Source organism: Tamandua tetradactyla, chromosome 3 (assembly GCF_023851605.1).
Source record: "Tamandua tetradactyla isolate mTamTet1 chromosome 3, mTamTet1.pri, whole genome shotgun sequence".
NCBI classification, from domain to species: domain Eukaryota; kingdom Metazoa; phylum Chordata; class Mammalia; order Pilosa; family Myrmecophagidae; genus Tamandua; species Tamandua tetradactyla.
In genome coordinates this window covers 214,434,429-214,448,492 of record NC_135329.1, presented here as the reverse complement: position 1 = coordinate 214,448,492, position 14,064 = coordinate 214,434,429, and the positions used below count along the sequence as shown (strand labels likewise).

At 49.8% G+C, this 14,064-nt stretch overlaps 1 protein-coding gene across 1 annotated transcript in view; it reads left to right on the top strand.

The window, feature by feature from the left end:
* The window catches only part of COL6A3 (collagen type VI alpha 3 chain), an 83,357-nt gene that overhangs the window by 29,093 nt on the left and 40,200 nt on the right, over positions 1–14,064 (top strand). Inside the window, exons 5-11 of the mRNA XM_077155540.1 lie at positions 682–1,266; positions 2,915–3,514; positions 4,732–5,304; positions 7,168–7,776; positions 8,973–9,578; positions 10,891–11,505; positions 12,860–13,459. Of these exons, the coding sequence (XP_077011655.1) occupies positions 682–1,266; positions 2,915–3,514; positions 4,732–5,304; positions 7,168–7,776; positions 8,973–9,578; positions 10,891–11,505; positions 12,860–13,459 (4,188 nt within the window). The remainder of the gene's footprint in view (positions 1–681; positions 1,267–2,914; positions 3,515–4,731; positions 5,305–7,167; positions 7,777–8,972; positions 9,579–10,890; positions 11,506–12,859; positions 13,460–14,064) is intronic.

Here is a 14,064-nt window from a genome sequence, read left to right as displayed (position 1 = left end):
CCCGGGAGTTCGCGTGTCACCGCCCGCAGGGACCTCGGCACAGGGTTTGTTCTCTGATTCGTGTTTAAGCGATGGTGGTTCTCGCACTCTTAACATGTCACACTCCTGTGGCACTTGCTGGTTTTGATGCTGACTTCCTTTCAATAAGTTTTACAGTGCCAAGCGATTATTTTTGCCTGAGAAATGAAGACATGGAAAGCAGAACATGGAGGGGGTGGGAGGTGTCTGCTCTTTCCACTTTTGCGCTTATCGATAGGTGTCCTTTGAGCTCAAGACAGTAAAGCTAAGGGCTCTCCAAGCAGACGCCATTTGCTCCTTTAATTATGAAAACTGCAGCTTCATTTGGCCTCTGATCTCCAAGCTGTATATTTATGGCTGAAAAGAGCTTACTGAAGTGACAACATAACTTAATTTTTGTGCCACTATTTTGGTAAAAGACCTAAGAGCGGGCAGGGTGGGCAGGATGGGGGCGGGGGGTGGTGGTGGCCTGGCCTGCCATTCCGTAGGGAAGGGTGAGCAGTAAGTAACAAGGGCATCGCGACAGCTCCCCTCTGGAGCACCCGCTGACTTCACGCTGGCCAGGGCCGAGGGGAGCCCTCTTTAGACAGAGTTGGCTTTGCAGACCTCGTCGCATGTGGCACTGAGGCATGTCTTCTGACCCTGTAACGTTGCTACCCGCAGTCATCGAGGTCAACAAGAGGGACATAGTCTTCCTCATCGACGGCTCCGCCACCCTGGGACTCGCCAACTTCAACGCAATCCGTGATTTCATCGCCAAGGTCATCCAGAAGCTGGAGATCGGGCAGGACCTCATCCAGGTGGCCGTGGCCCAGTATGCGGATACTGTGAGGCCCGAGTTCTACTTCAGCAGCTACCCGAGCAAGAAGGAGGTCATGGCGGCCGTGCGCAAGATGAAGGCGCTGGATGGCCCGGTCCGCCACACGGGCTCCGCGCTGAACTTCGTCCGCAACAGCCTGTTCACCAGCGCCGCCGGCCACCGTGCTGCCGAGGGCGTCCCCAGGGTCCTGGTGCTGCTGACGGGCGGGAAGTCGGACGACGAGGTCAGCCAGCCTGCCCAGGAGCTCAAGAGAAGCGGCATCATGGCCTTTGCCGTGGGGAACAGGGAGGCCGACCAGGCCGAGCTGGAGAAGATCGCGTTTGACGCCTCCCTTGTGTTCACGCCAGCCGAGTTCCGGGGCGCACCCCTGCAAAGCATGCTGCCCAGCCTGCTGGCACCCCTGAGGACCCTCTCGGGGACCACTGAAGGTAAAGGGGCCTCTGGGCAAATGGGAAAAAAGAGTTTATTTGCATTTAGCGAAGGATAACCTGGACCAGCCAACTGTGAAATGATGACCACAATAGCGAAAACAAGGTCTATTTTGGGGTCCCTTCCACCCTGAGTTGAGAATTGTGTGATTTAACATTCCATACGGTGAGAATTGTTTGCCTCAGACTGCAGGGCCGTGGGGCCATCTGTGGTTGAAGCTTCTGGCCAAGGAGGCCACTTCTCAGTCTTGACCCTGGCCAGCTCCCCACACTCGGCCTTCTCTCTTTTCTCTTCTTTCTTCTTTTTCTTCTTTTTTAATGGTGACAACTGCCCATTTGCCTTCTCCCTAACACCAATATTTAGCCTGGCTCCTGCTTTGCTGGGCCAGCAGTCTACCTCCCCAAAGCCCGCTCTGTCCTCAGCTGCCCATTCTTCTCAGCCTTTGAGGGAAGGCGCCTTAGGTGAGCGGATGGGAAAACGAACACGCAGAGGTTCTTCAGATCCCTCACGCAATACAATTAGCAGTGAAAAGCTACTTTTGAAGGCAATAAAATTGAGTCGATGAGCACGGGAATTCACTGCATAAAATCGCCACCCTTCGTGAAGATGTATATCACGGAAGCGAGCTTGTCCCTTGGCGAGTCTGTCCGGTGCATGAACTGTGCTGCTGCATGAATGCATGCTTCCTCTTGACACTCTGGTCTTCTAGAAGCCTCTCTCTTTCTTTTGCTTTTTCATTCCTTCAAACTTCAAATGCGCAGTTCTACAGTCAATGCCCACCTTGAAAGAATATAGGATAAAATTAGTTGTTGGGTCTAAATTTTAGCTAAGCATTGAGGCAGAAATGCAAAATATTCTTTTTTTTTTAAAGTATTATGCCAAATGTGCTGGGGGAAAACCCATAATTTGAGGGTTATACTTTGTATTCTTCAAGTGTATAGCCTCGGCCCATGCATAACAAACAGTCTCCTTGTATTTTAACTGGCTCCTATGATCCTGTGATTGCATTTGGGGGAGACTCTCAGGGGCCCCACGTCGGACTATGCATAGCAGTGCTGGGGCTCGGTGATGACAGGAGAAGAGCAGCAGCAGAGACAGATGGGAGACCCTAGGCATATATGAAGGAGAGAAGAGCTTTATTATTTGTTTATTTAGCTTGAAGGCACTCTTCTTTCCCAGTTGACTTGGGTACACTACTTTTAGCTGTAAGTGGAAAGCTGTCTGCAAATGTGCAGAGGTAAACCAAGGAGGGCCCAGCTTTGCACAAGCAAACCTGGCTGCGATCCTGGGTTCCATGTGTGATGCAGGCAGGCACAGCCTCCTCATAGGATTCGTGTTCCAGGGAAGGGATGCTCTGCTTCAAGGATTCTGGTCATTTATGTTGGTTGCAAAAAACTCTGACTCTGGCATTGTGTCTTCCTGTGGGCCGCTTGGCTCTGTCAGCTTGACTGTCGATTTGTCTCACCAACTCCGGCCACCGCCACTGGAAATATGTAGCCGCCTGCCATATTTGATGAGATGGACGTGCTTTGCCACCCTGATTGTCTTTGTGTTCTGAGTGTTGGCATGTGTGCGCATGTTGTAAGCACACATGAAAACCCTCCCGCGGTGTGTATGTCTCACTTTGTTTTCTGTGCTCCACTGCAGTTCGTGTAAACAAAAGGGATATCATCTTTCTTTTGGATGGATCAGCCAACGTTGGAAAAACCAATTTCCCTTACGTGCGTGACTTTGTAATGAACCTAGTTAACAATCTGGATGTTGGAAACGACAACATCCGTGTTGGTTTGGTGCAATTTAGTGACACCCCCGTCACGGAGTTCTCTCTAAACACATATCAGACAAAGTCAGATTTGCTGGCTCACCTGAGGCAGTTGCAGCTCAAGGGGGGCTCGGGCCTGAACACCGGCAGGGCCCTGAGCTTCGTCCGTGGCGAGCACTTCACCGAGGCGGGCGGCAGCAGGGTCCGCGAGCGCGTGCCGCAGCTGCTGGTTCTGCTCACCGCGGGCCGCGCCGACGACACCTACTTGCCGGCGGCCAACGCCTTGGCGCGCGCGGGCGTCCTCACCTTTTGTGTGGGAGCTAACCAGGCAAGCAAAGCCGAGCTTGAGCAGATCGCGTTTAACCCGAGCCTGGTCTATCTCATGGACGATTTCAGCTCCCTGCCGGCTTTGCCTCAGCAGCTGATTCAGCCCCTAACCACATATGTTAGTGGAGGGGTGGAGGAAGTTCCACTCACCCAGCCAGGTAAAGCTCACCTCTCCGGGCGGGGAACCCCCTCTCCCTCCCCAGAGGCTCCCGTGGAGGGCACCGGGCCAGCCCCAACTCAAGAGGGTCGTGAGCGCTGCGAAGATGGCTGGCTCCCGTGGGTTGATGTGATTCAAATGGGGGCTTGAGGCACTGTACCAGCAAGTGTAGACTCTGTCTAAAGGGTGTCCTTCACGACGGGAACTATAGACAAACCCAGCTTCTGTCCTACCCATGTTGTCCCAACCTTTATTCAGAAGCCCCTCGACCCCACCCCAATGTCTGAGATTTCCAGAGGGAAAATCCAGACAGGAATGGTGGAAACAGAGGGGGATTCCCTTTCATGCATGACTTGCATTGGGTCATATGAACATTGGAATTGTTTTCTTCATATACATTTTTATGTTCAAGATCCATTGTATCTAGAAAAATTATTTGTTATAAGCCCGACAAAGACTGTGCTTTATGCAAGATGGTAAAGTGGCTTCTAAAGGAAGTCTGGAGATTTTACATTAACACATTCGTACAGCAATGAGATCTGGAAAAGTTAGTTCTCCCAGCCCTAACATCCCACAAATATTCGCAAGTCTGAGCTGACGGAAACCTAATGAAAATAGTTCCAAGAACAGCTTGAACCAAAAATCCTAACCACACTAGATTGCGTAGTCTCCTGCGGGCTGTCAGCTCTGCTTTCACCCAGGACCCGACCCCTAGAGCAATGGGATCCTAACCCATAACCTCGAATTTAATGGAACGATAAGCCAGTTAGAGCAGACAGGTGGTAATTCAGTTATTCTTGGGAGGTTAACCAATATACTAGAACCTGAGGTCATTTTTTACCAAAAGTACAAAAAGTACCACATTTCCAATAGTTTCGTTTACAGCAGTTTGAGAACATAGTGTCAAACTGCGTTGATATCCCCTCCAGCCAGCACAGGACCCATTGAGCCCTTTTCTTAGTGTGCTGGGTTTGTACGACACCGGAGCAGGTAGAGCCAGCTAGTCGGCCTTCTCCTCTGCAAATACACATCGCTTTGCAATTGGACATTCCAGCGACAGCCAGCGCAGGCTTTCTCTTCTCTTGCTGGTATGGTGATGGTGATTGCCGGGCGGACCTCCTCAAGCCCCACGGCACGGGCTGGGGGTGCTGGGTGAACGGCAGGCTGGCGGCGGGGTGCTTCCTTCCCTCATTGTGTCCTGGTCTACTTGTGTTGCAGAGAGCAAGCGAGACATTCTCTTTCTCTTCGATGGCTCGGTCAACGTCATGGGCCAGTTCCCCAGCGTGCGTGACTTTCTCCATAAGGTGATTGACGAGCTCGACGTGAAACCAGACGGCACCCGGATCGCGGTGGCTCAGTACAGTGACGACGTCCGGGTGGAGTCCCGTTTCGATGAGCACCAGAGTAAGCCCGAAATCCTCAGCCTTGTAAAGAGAATGAAGATCAAGACGGGCAAAGCTCTGAACCTGGGGTATGCTCTGGACTACGCCCAGCGGTACATCTTCGTGAAGTCGGCCGGGAGCCGGATCGAGGACGGAGTGCTGCAGTTCCTGGTGCTGCTGGTGGCCGGGAGGTCATCGGACAGTGTGGATGGGCCGGCCAACAACCTGAAGCAGAGTGGGGTGGTGCCGTTCATTTTCCAAGCCAAGAATGCAGATCCTACTGAGCTGGAGCTGATCGTCCCATCCCCCGCCTTTATTCTGACTGCGGAGTCGCTGCCCAAGATAGGGGAGCTTCAGCCACAGATAGTGAATCTCTTAAAGTCGGTCCAGAACGGGGCACCGACGCCAGGTACGGTAGGGAAATGCTGATTGCTTCTGCAACCCACTTTTCCAATGCACGAGTTAAAGGTAGGCTGCTGGCTCCATGCCCTCAGACCGAAGCCTCTGTGTGTTTACACGGAAGAGGAAAATTTCCCAGGTGGTTTTTGTAGGAACATTAGAATATGAAATCCCTTGTCCTGCTTTGACTCTCTTTCTGCTTTCTAGGTCGAACAAGAGAACTGGAGTTTGGTTATCTCTTACAACATCAGAATATTTAAGAATAGGTGTCATTATAAAGAGTCAGACATACCAGTGGCTAAAAATCCCCCTTTTACAAGCACAATTTTACCATATGCATAGTCAAAGCTATATTACATTGTTAAATTATAGCTAAAACAGGCCCCATATTCCCCAATGTCTTTATTAAGTGGACTTCTTATAATGATGTCACCATCATCATTAAAATATAAGGCATTCAAGGAGGCAGATACATTTCCATCACACATGCTGTGCTAAAATTTCTAACTGCTAATCTACATTATGATGGCTTTATTTAACCAATTTTCATTTGCCGAGTAAAAATGCTATGGAAAAAATAATTAATTTCACATCTAATCCTTTTGATTAAAAAACTGGGCATTTTGAGAGTCCACATTGGCCCCAGAGCACAGTCACTGTTGGTTTTGGCTCTCACCCAAGATACCTGGATTACATTTTTTCCCCATTGGGCCAATTGTGATTTGTGGCAAATTCTCTCAAAACCTCAATTTTCCCTCTATAAGATGGTGACAGTTATGGTGGCTCTGCCATCCCATACCACCTCCCCACCCCTAATCTTCTTGAGTACACCTTTGAAAGCTCATGAGAAAATATGATTCAAGAACCGAAAAGTTTTACAAAGAGAAGGGCGACATATTGGTGTATTAGTTTCTGGTTGCTGCTATAACAAATTGCTAAAGACTCGGCAGTTTAAAACCACGCGAATATATTATCTTACAGTTCTAGAGGTCAGAAGTCTGAAATTAGTTTCACTTGGATAAAATCTCCTTTAGAGGAGAATCAGTTGCCTTGCCTTTTTCCAGCTTCCAAAGGCAGCCCACTTTCCTTGGCTTGTGGCCCTTTCTTCCATCTTCCAAGTCAGCAGCACAACATCTTCTCTTTTCTCTGACCTCCGCTTCTGTCCATACATCTCTCTCTCTCTAGGTCTCTCTTGCCTCCTTCTTCTAAGACCCACGCACATAGTCCAGGATCCTTGACTTAATCACACCTGCAAGGTCCCTTTCGCCCTGTGTGGGGAACATATTCAAGGTTCCAGGGATTTGGCCATGGACATCTTTTGGGGAGCTGCTTGAGTTTGCCAGGGATGCTAGCACAAAGGATCACAGATCAGTTGGCTTGAACAACAGACATTTCTAACCGCACAGTTCTGGAGACTAGAAGTCCAAAATCAACATTACACAGGACCATGCTTTCTCTTAAAGAGGGGAATCCATGCCAGGCCTGTGCCTTGACTTCTGGTGGGTGGAGACCCACTGTATTCATTGGCTTGCTGCAGCATAATTCAGCCTCTGCCTCCCTCACACAGCCATCTCTCTCTCTCTCTCTCTGTCTCCCTTTTACTGACTATGTCCGAATTTCCTTGTTTTATAAGGACGCCAGTCATAGTGGATTATAATCTACCCTAATCCTGTTTGGCCTCAACTATAACATCTTCAAAGATCCAGTCTCTAAATGGGGTCCCAGTCATGGGACCAGCAGTTAGGCCCTGAACACGTCTTTTTGGGGGACATGATTCAGTCCATCACCAGGGCCATTTCTCAGCCCTCCCCAGTTGACGTGGAATTCCCACCGTCACATCCCGTGTGAGTTGTGAGAGCTGTCTTCATCTCAGTTTCAGGGGAAAAGGACGTGGTGTTTCTGATCGATGGCTCCGAGGGTGTCCGAAGTGGCTTCACTCTGTTGAAAGAGTTTGTCCAGAGAGTGGTGGAGAGCTTGGAGGTGGGACCAGACCAGGTCCGCGTGGCTGTGGTGCAGTACAGTGACCGGACCAGGCCCGAGTTCTACCTGAATTCGTACATGGACCAGCAGAGCGTCATCAGTGCCATTCGCCGGCTGACCCTGCTGGGGGGCCCTGGCCCCAACACCGGGGCCGCCCTGGATTTTGTCCTGAGGAGCATCCTCGTTGCCTCCGCGGGCAGCAGGATAGCCGAAGGCATCCCGCAGATTGTGATCACCCTCACAGCGGACAGGTCTGGGGATGACGTGCGGGGCCCCTCCGTGGTCCTCAAGAGGGAAGGGGCAGTGCCCATCGGCATTGGCATTGGGAGTGCTGACATCACGGAGATGCAGACCATCTCCTACATCCCGGACTACGCCGTGGCCATTCCCACCTTCCGGCAACTGGCGACCGTCCAGCAGGTCATCTCGGAGAGGGTGACCAGGCTCAGCCGCGAGGAGCTGAGCAAGTTGCAGCCAGTTTTGATTGTCCCCACGGATCTAGGTGAGAAGGGAACTCTTTGGCTACCTGATTTTCATGATCGTCTGTATCTCCTTGTGTGGTCTGTGAGCTACACAATTTATTTCCTCTGCTAGAGCAAAAACTAGGAAAATTAGGAAATCTGGGTCTCCCTTGGCCTTGATGGCCAGCAACGGCAGAGGACGGGAGAGATGCTAAGATTTATGTTTTGTTCCAGTTTCACTCTCAAAGGGAAACATATGGGACTGATAGTTCAGACTCTGCATAAAATGGGAAGATAAGGCATCTGCACAGATGGGAAGATAAGGCATCTAGATGTGCTGTCTGGCTGCACCAGTTCCAACCCCTTTCTATAAGGCAGACTGGCTGCCTTCTGTGGTCAGGGATGGCGCTTGACCCCAGGTGCTCTTTGGAACTGGGGCACCGTCCCTGAAACGGTGGTTCTTCCATAGCTAAAGCAGGAAGGTGGCTTTTGAATTTGCTCAGTGCTGAGCAGTGTGTCCCAGAGCTGTGTACAATTTCTCCTAGTTCCTGTCCTAGCCCCAGCCTCCCTCCTGCTCTTGGGGGAATGTTCTCTTCCTCCCTCAGCACCTGACCCCAGCTGTCACCCAACAGTTTCCTTCTCTCTCGTGTATCATCTAGTCTCCACGCTGCTGGCTGATTTTCTTCACCAAACAAGTGCCTCTTCCTCTCTCTTGATGACCCCACTTCCCACTCCACAGCCATCTCCTCTGTGAAGACTTACCTGTACACTGCCCACAATTCCTCTCCTCTGGGTCTTTCTTGGAACGCCCCCCAGCCCTAATCAACCTTCACCCTTGTGCTTGCTTTCACCCTTGTGTTTTGTAAGTCCCGCCCCTGGCTGAAGCCGATGGCCAATTCTCAGGCCCCACCTTACTTGACCTTTGCGTGGCATCTGCCATGGTTGGGACTTTCTCCTTCCTGAAACACGAGACACATTCTCTTCTCGTTTTCCTCTTCCTTCAGGATTACTCTTTCCTGTTTCCTTTGCTCGTCCCTCCTCTTCTCCTTGACCTCTAACATTGAAATGTCTGGGACCCACTCTGCCCTCACCCTGGCTGGTATTTTATATGAATAGTCGTTATTAGGATCCCTTGCCTGGCAAGGTGGTGACCCTGCAACAAAGCTGAGAGGTGGTCCATTTAAGCGAAGAATTTCATGCCAACGAAGGTGAAGCCCACCTACCATTTGATTCACAGGTGTTGGTAGAAAGAAGGACGTGGTGTTTCTCATCGACGGCTCCCAGAGTGCGGGCCCGGAGTTCCAGTACATCCGCACGCTCATCGAGAGGCTGGTGGAGTACCTGGACGTGGGCTTCGACACAACCCGGGTCGCCGTGATCCAGTTCAGTGAGGACCCCAAGGTGGAGTTCCTTCTGAACGCGCACTCCAGCAAGGAGGAGGTGCAGAATGCAGTGAGGCGGTTGAGGCCCAAGGGCGGGAGGCAAGTCAACATTGGGGGTGCCCTGGAGTATGTGTCCAAGAATATCTTCAAGAGGCCCCTGGGAAGCCGGATAGAGGAGGGTGTCCCTCAGTTTCTGGTCCTCATCTCATCTGGGAAGTCGGACGATGAGGTTGACGACTCGGCAGCAGTAATCAAGCAGTTCGGGGTGGCACCTTTCACCATCGCAAGGCACACGGACCAGGAGGAGCTGGTCAAGATCGCGCTTAGCCCCGAATACGTGTTCTTGGTGAGCACCTTCAGGGAGCTGCCCAGCCTGGAGCAGAAACTGCTGACGCCCATCACGACCCTGAGCTCAGACCAGATACAACAGATCCTGGCCAGCACCAGCTATCCTCCTCCAGGTGAGGTTTGCTTTGTTCTGTTTTCTCTGACTGCTTTTTTTGGGGGGTGGTGGTGGTGCATGGTCCAGGAATGGAACCCGGGTCTTCCCCGTGGAAGGCGATCATTCTCCCACAGAACCACCTCTGATTGCTTTTGATATAAAAATTAATAGGCTCAAGGGCCATGTTATATGGGATAAGTTAAATCAGAGTAAAGCAATGTCTGGAGGTGCACATTCACCTTTATATTTTCAACGTCTTCTAGCCCCAAAACATCCGCCACGCTGGTGGTCGAGCGAGTTGGGTTTATTGCTTCTTGCGGGGAGGCAGAATGTCCGCTGTAACAAGCCATGGGGCGTCTCAGCGAGGACTGGACGTGCTGTAGGTCTGGGACTGCTTTTCTCACCCCCAGTGCAAATGGTTGAACTACACGACCTGCTCAGCTTTTGCTGTGCTGCATTTCCACTGCAGGAGCTCAGCAATTTATGAGGCCAAAGACAGGTGGAATTTTTGAATGGCAACACGAGTAGTCTAATAAAATGGCACCTGAAAAGTATAATACCTAGATTTCTGACTGATGAGAAACCATAAGCTCATTTTTCCAGTATGTCTGGATTAATTTAATAGTTAATAATGGAGTCACGTAAAGGAAGCATGGAAAAACAGCAAAAATAAAAATTTTTTACTAATACTAGAGAAAAGTGAACAACAACAACAAAAAAGCTGTGAAACACACCTCTGGGGAGGTTTGATGTGGCTTGGCGCATACAGCACACATGGTGTTGTACGGTGTGTACCTGCCCTTGATGGGTGGACAGGTGTGGGCATGAAGTCTGGGGAGACGGAGTGGCATCCTGGCCTAGTGTTGGGGTACCCAGGGCGGGCACTAGCTCAGGGGTGCTGGCCAAGTTGCTCAAACTCCTCTGACCTCAGCTGTCTCCCTCACCTTGTGGTAGTAACAGTTCATGATTCCACAATTCCGGTAATCCAGGATTAATTTCTTCATGCAGCTTAACGTTGAAAAATTAGTAGCAACCCAGGCCATAGAGCCAAAATTAAAATAGAATAAACTCAGCCAGGCAAAGTCTTGGAGAACTTAAAATATTTAAAGTAGACATTTTCTTGATGAAAAAGACAAAAAGGCATACATTTTAATGATGACTTTTAAGAAACCCAAGACATAAAGAACTCGGTTGTATCAAGATATAATTTTGGTGCTTATGAATTAATATTATGGTCCAGTATAATGTGAATTCATAATCGAATGCAAAGTTCAGAAGCAAAAGCAGATGAGTTTGAGCCATTTGGATGAGTCTTCCTCTTTCATCCACAGCTTTTGAGAGTGATGCTGCCGACATCGTCTTTCTGATCGACAGCTCCGACGGCATCAGGCCGGATGATATTGCACACATCCGGGATTTTGTTGGCAAGATTGTCCGAAGGCTCAGCATTGGCCCCAGCAAGGTGAGGATTGGTGTCGTGCAGTTCAGCAACGACGTCTTCCCAGAATTCTACCTGAAGACATACAAATCCCAGGCCGCTGTGCTCGAAGCCTTGCGGCGTCTGAGGTTCAAAGGAGGTGCGCCGCTCAATACCGGCAAAGCTCTGGAATTCGTGGCAAGAAATCTCTTTGTTAAGTCTGCTGGAAGCAGGATAGAAGATGGGGTGCCCCAACATCTCGTCCTGTTTCTCGGTGGCAACTCCGAGGATGACATCTCCAGGGTTTCCCAGGTGATCAGCTCCTCGGGAATTGTGAGCTTGGGCATCGGAGACCGAGACGTGGATCCGGCCGAGCTGCAGGCCATCACCAAAAACCCCAGATTCACCTTGACCGTGAGGGAATTTTCAGACCTTCCCAACATAGAAAACAGAGTCATGAACTCATTTGAGCCCTCCAGAGTCACCCCTACACCTCCAGGAGTGGACACACCTTCTCCTTCCCGGCCAGGTACCAGCTGTGTGACCCCTGATTGCAGACTGTGCTGTCTACCAGCACACATCGCCCCCGTCCCCACTGGGCAGGTCTCACCAGCGGGAAGCACCTTCTTGGGGAGAATTTAAGTGTATTTCCCTAGAGCTTCTACCCTGTATTCGTGGTTGTCACCTTTGGGGCTACCAAGAACAAATCGAACCTTTCCCCAAACTGCACGGTAGCTGGTTAGGTATCTGAAGCAAATGTGAAGGCTGGTTTTCCAGGGAGCATTTGTGTCCCTGTGTCCCTGTGTTCCTGCTTGGCTCTTTCACCACTGTGTCCCTCTGGCATGGTTGCGGCACCTCTCGCACCATCTCCTAATCTCTGCCCCACACCCTATTCATTTCTTCATCGTTTGATTATAATTAGGAAATCAGCCCCAAGTGCCCCTGAGGCCCAGCCGGTTGCTGCAAAGCTTTCAGCATGCTGGCGTGCAGTCCTGGAAGGTTTACGGGACTCCTTTTCTTCTCCCCACCTGTTTCTCCTAGCCCTACCTTGCCCTCTAACACCCACTCCTGCTGAAGCATCTCATTTAAAAAAATTAAATTTTATTGTGAAAACATATATAACATACAATCAGTACGGTGGCATTGATTGCTTTTACAATGTTGTGCTACTGTCATCACCATCTATCGCGGGGACTTATTTTATCACCTTGAATGGACCCATTAAGCAATAACTCCTCATTTCCCCTCCTGCACATCCCCTGGTAACCTGGTAAGCTCTGATCTGCTTTCTATCTCTATGGATTTACTTATTTTAGATATTTCACATAAGTGGAATCATACAATATTTGTCCTTTTGTGCCGGCTCCTTGCACTCAGCATGATGTTTTCAAGATTCATCCATGTTTAACATGTATCAGAACTTCATTCCTTTTTATGGCTAAATAATATTCCATCGCATGCACAGACCAGATTTTGTTTATCTATCCACCTATTAATGGCCCCTTGGGTTGTTTCTACCTTTTGGCTATGGCACGCACTTATATTTGACTAGAAGGAAATGCTCAAAGGCTTTTCCTGAAACACCTGTCAAATCGAAGTCCTCTTGAATTCTTGGCGTAATACCAATTTGCATGAAATAGCTGCGACTCGGTTTCTCTGAATTCTCGAGTTTCCCTTTCTTTTTGCTTTATCATTTATCTTTTTGTTTGTGGCATAATTTTTGGAGAATTGTGAATTAGGAAACTAGGGAAATAAGGAAAAGAGCCAAGTTTTCACTGTGGATAAGCTATGGAAATGTCTTAATTCAATTGACATTTTTTGTATGTTTGTGTTCTTGATGTGGAAACCAAATTACTCCTCATTTTCATGCTAATCATTTTTAGAGAAAAAGAAGGCAGACATAGTGTTCCTGCTGGATGGCTCCATCAATTTCAGGAGGGACAGTTTCCAGGAAGTGCTCCGGTTCGTGTCCGAAATCGTAGACACGGTGTACGAAGGGGGGGACTCCATCCAGGTGGGGCTGGTGCAGTACAACTCGGAGCCCACCGACGAGTTCTTCCTCAAGGACTTCACCACCAAGCAGGAGATCATCGACGCCATCAACAAAGTGGTCTACAAAGGGGGTCGGCACGCCAACACCAAGGTGGGCCTCCAGCACCTGCAGCTCAACCACTTCGTGCCTGAGGCGGGCAGCCGGCTGGACCAGAGGGTGCCTCAGATTGCCTTCGTGATCACGGGAGGGAAGTCGGTGGAGGACGCCCAGGACACGAGCCTGGCGCTCACCCAGAGAGGAGTCAAGGTGTTTGCCGTGGGCGTGAAGGACATTGACTCGGAGGAGGTGGGGAAGATAGCGTCCAACAGTGCCACGGCGTTCCGAGTGGGGAACGTCCAGGAGCTGTCGGAACTGAGTGAGCAAGTGTTGGAAACGTTGCACGATGCAATGCACGAGACCTTATGCCCTGGTGTGACTGATGTCTCCAAAGGTAATCCCCTCTGTGTGCTTGTTTTCACACCTACCTTTTTGGTCTTTGTCAGCTATTTCATTTTGCGGATCCCCACTGCTTGCCCTCGGATTCCTCAAGCAGTTGGCAGCTTCTGAAAGTTATTGGGTTGGGTCCTGGTGACCACTTAGGTCACTTGTGGGATGTTCCTCCAGGATAGGAGTGGGCATCTATCTTTTTCTGCCCTTATGAGACTTCATTTTTTCCTATTTTTTGGTCCATCCCCCTACATCCAGATTTATTGATCTCTTTCTGTTTATACATTAATAGATCTATTTCTTGAGATCAGAGCATTCCAATTCTCAAGTATGTTTAATTTAAAATGCAAATTTAGGATGCATCTGAAAAAACAACCGAATACTATCATACCCAAGTGTATGCACATCACCAAAAAGCAATCTTGCATTAAAAGCCCTCCAGTTTTGTTTCTTAACATCAGCATCATTTTTCCTTGTGAAAGAGCCATAGGTCCCTGGTTCTCAAAGCTCATATGTAGACGACCTGGTTCCATCCGTGGACAATAGGTCACAGTATGTGCCTCGGAGCTGTACCTGGGGTGGGTGTCAGTAGAATTAGTCTCTGCCACC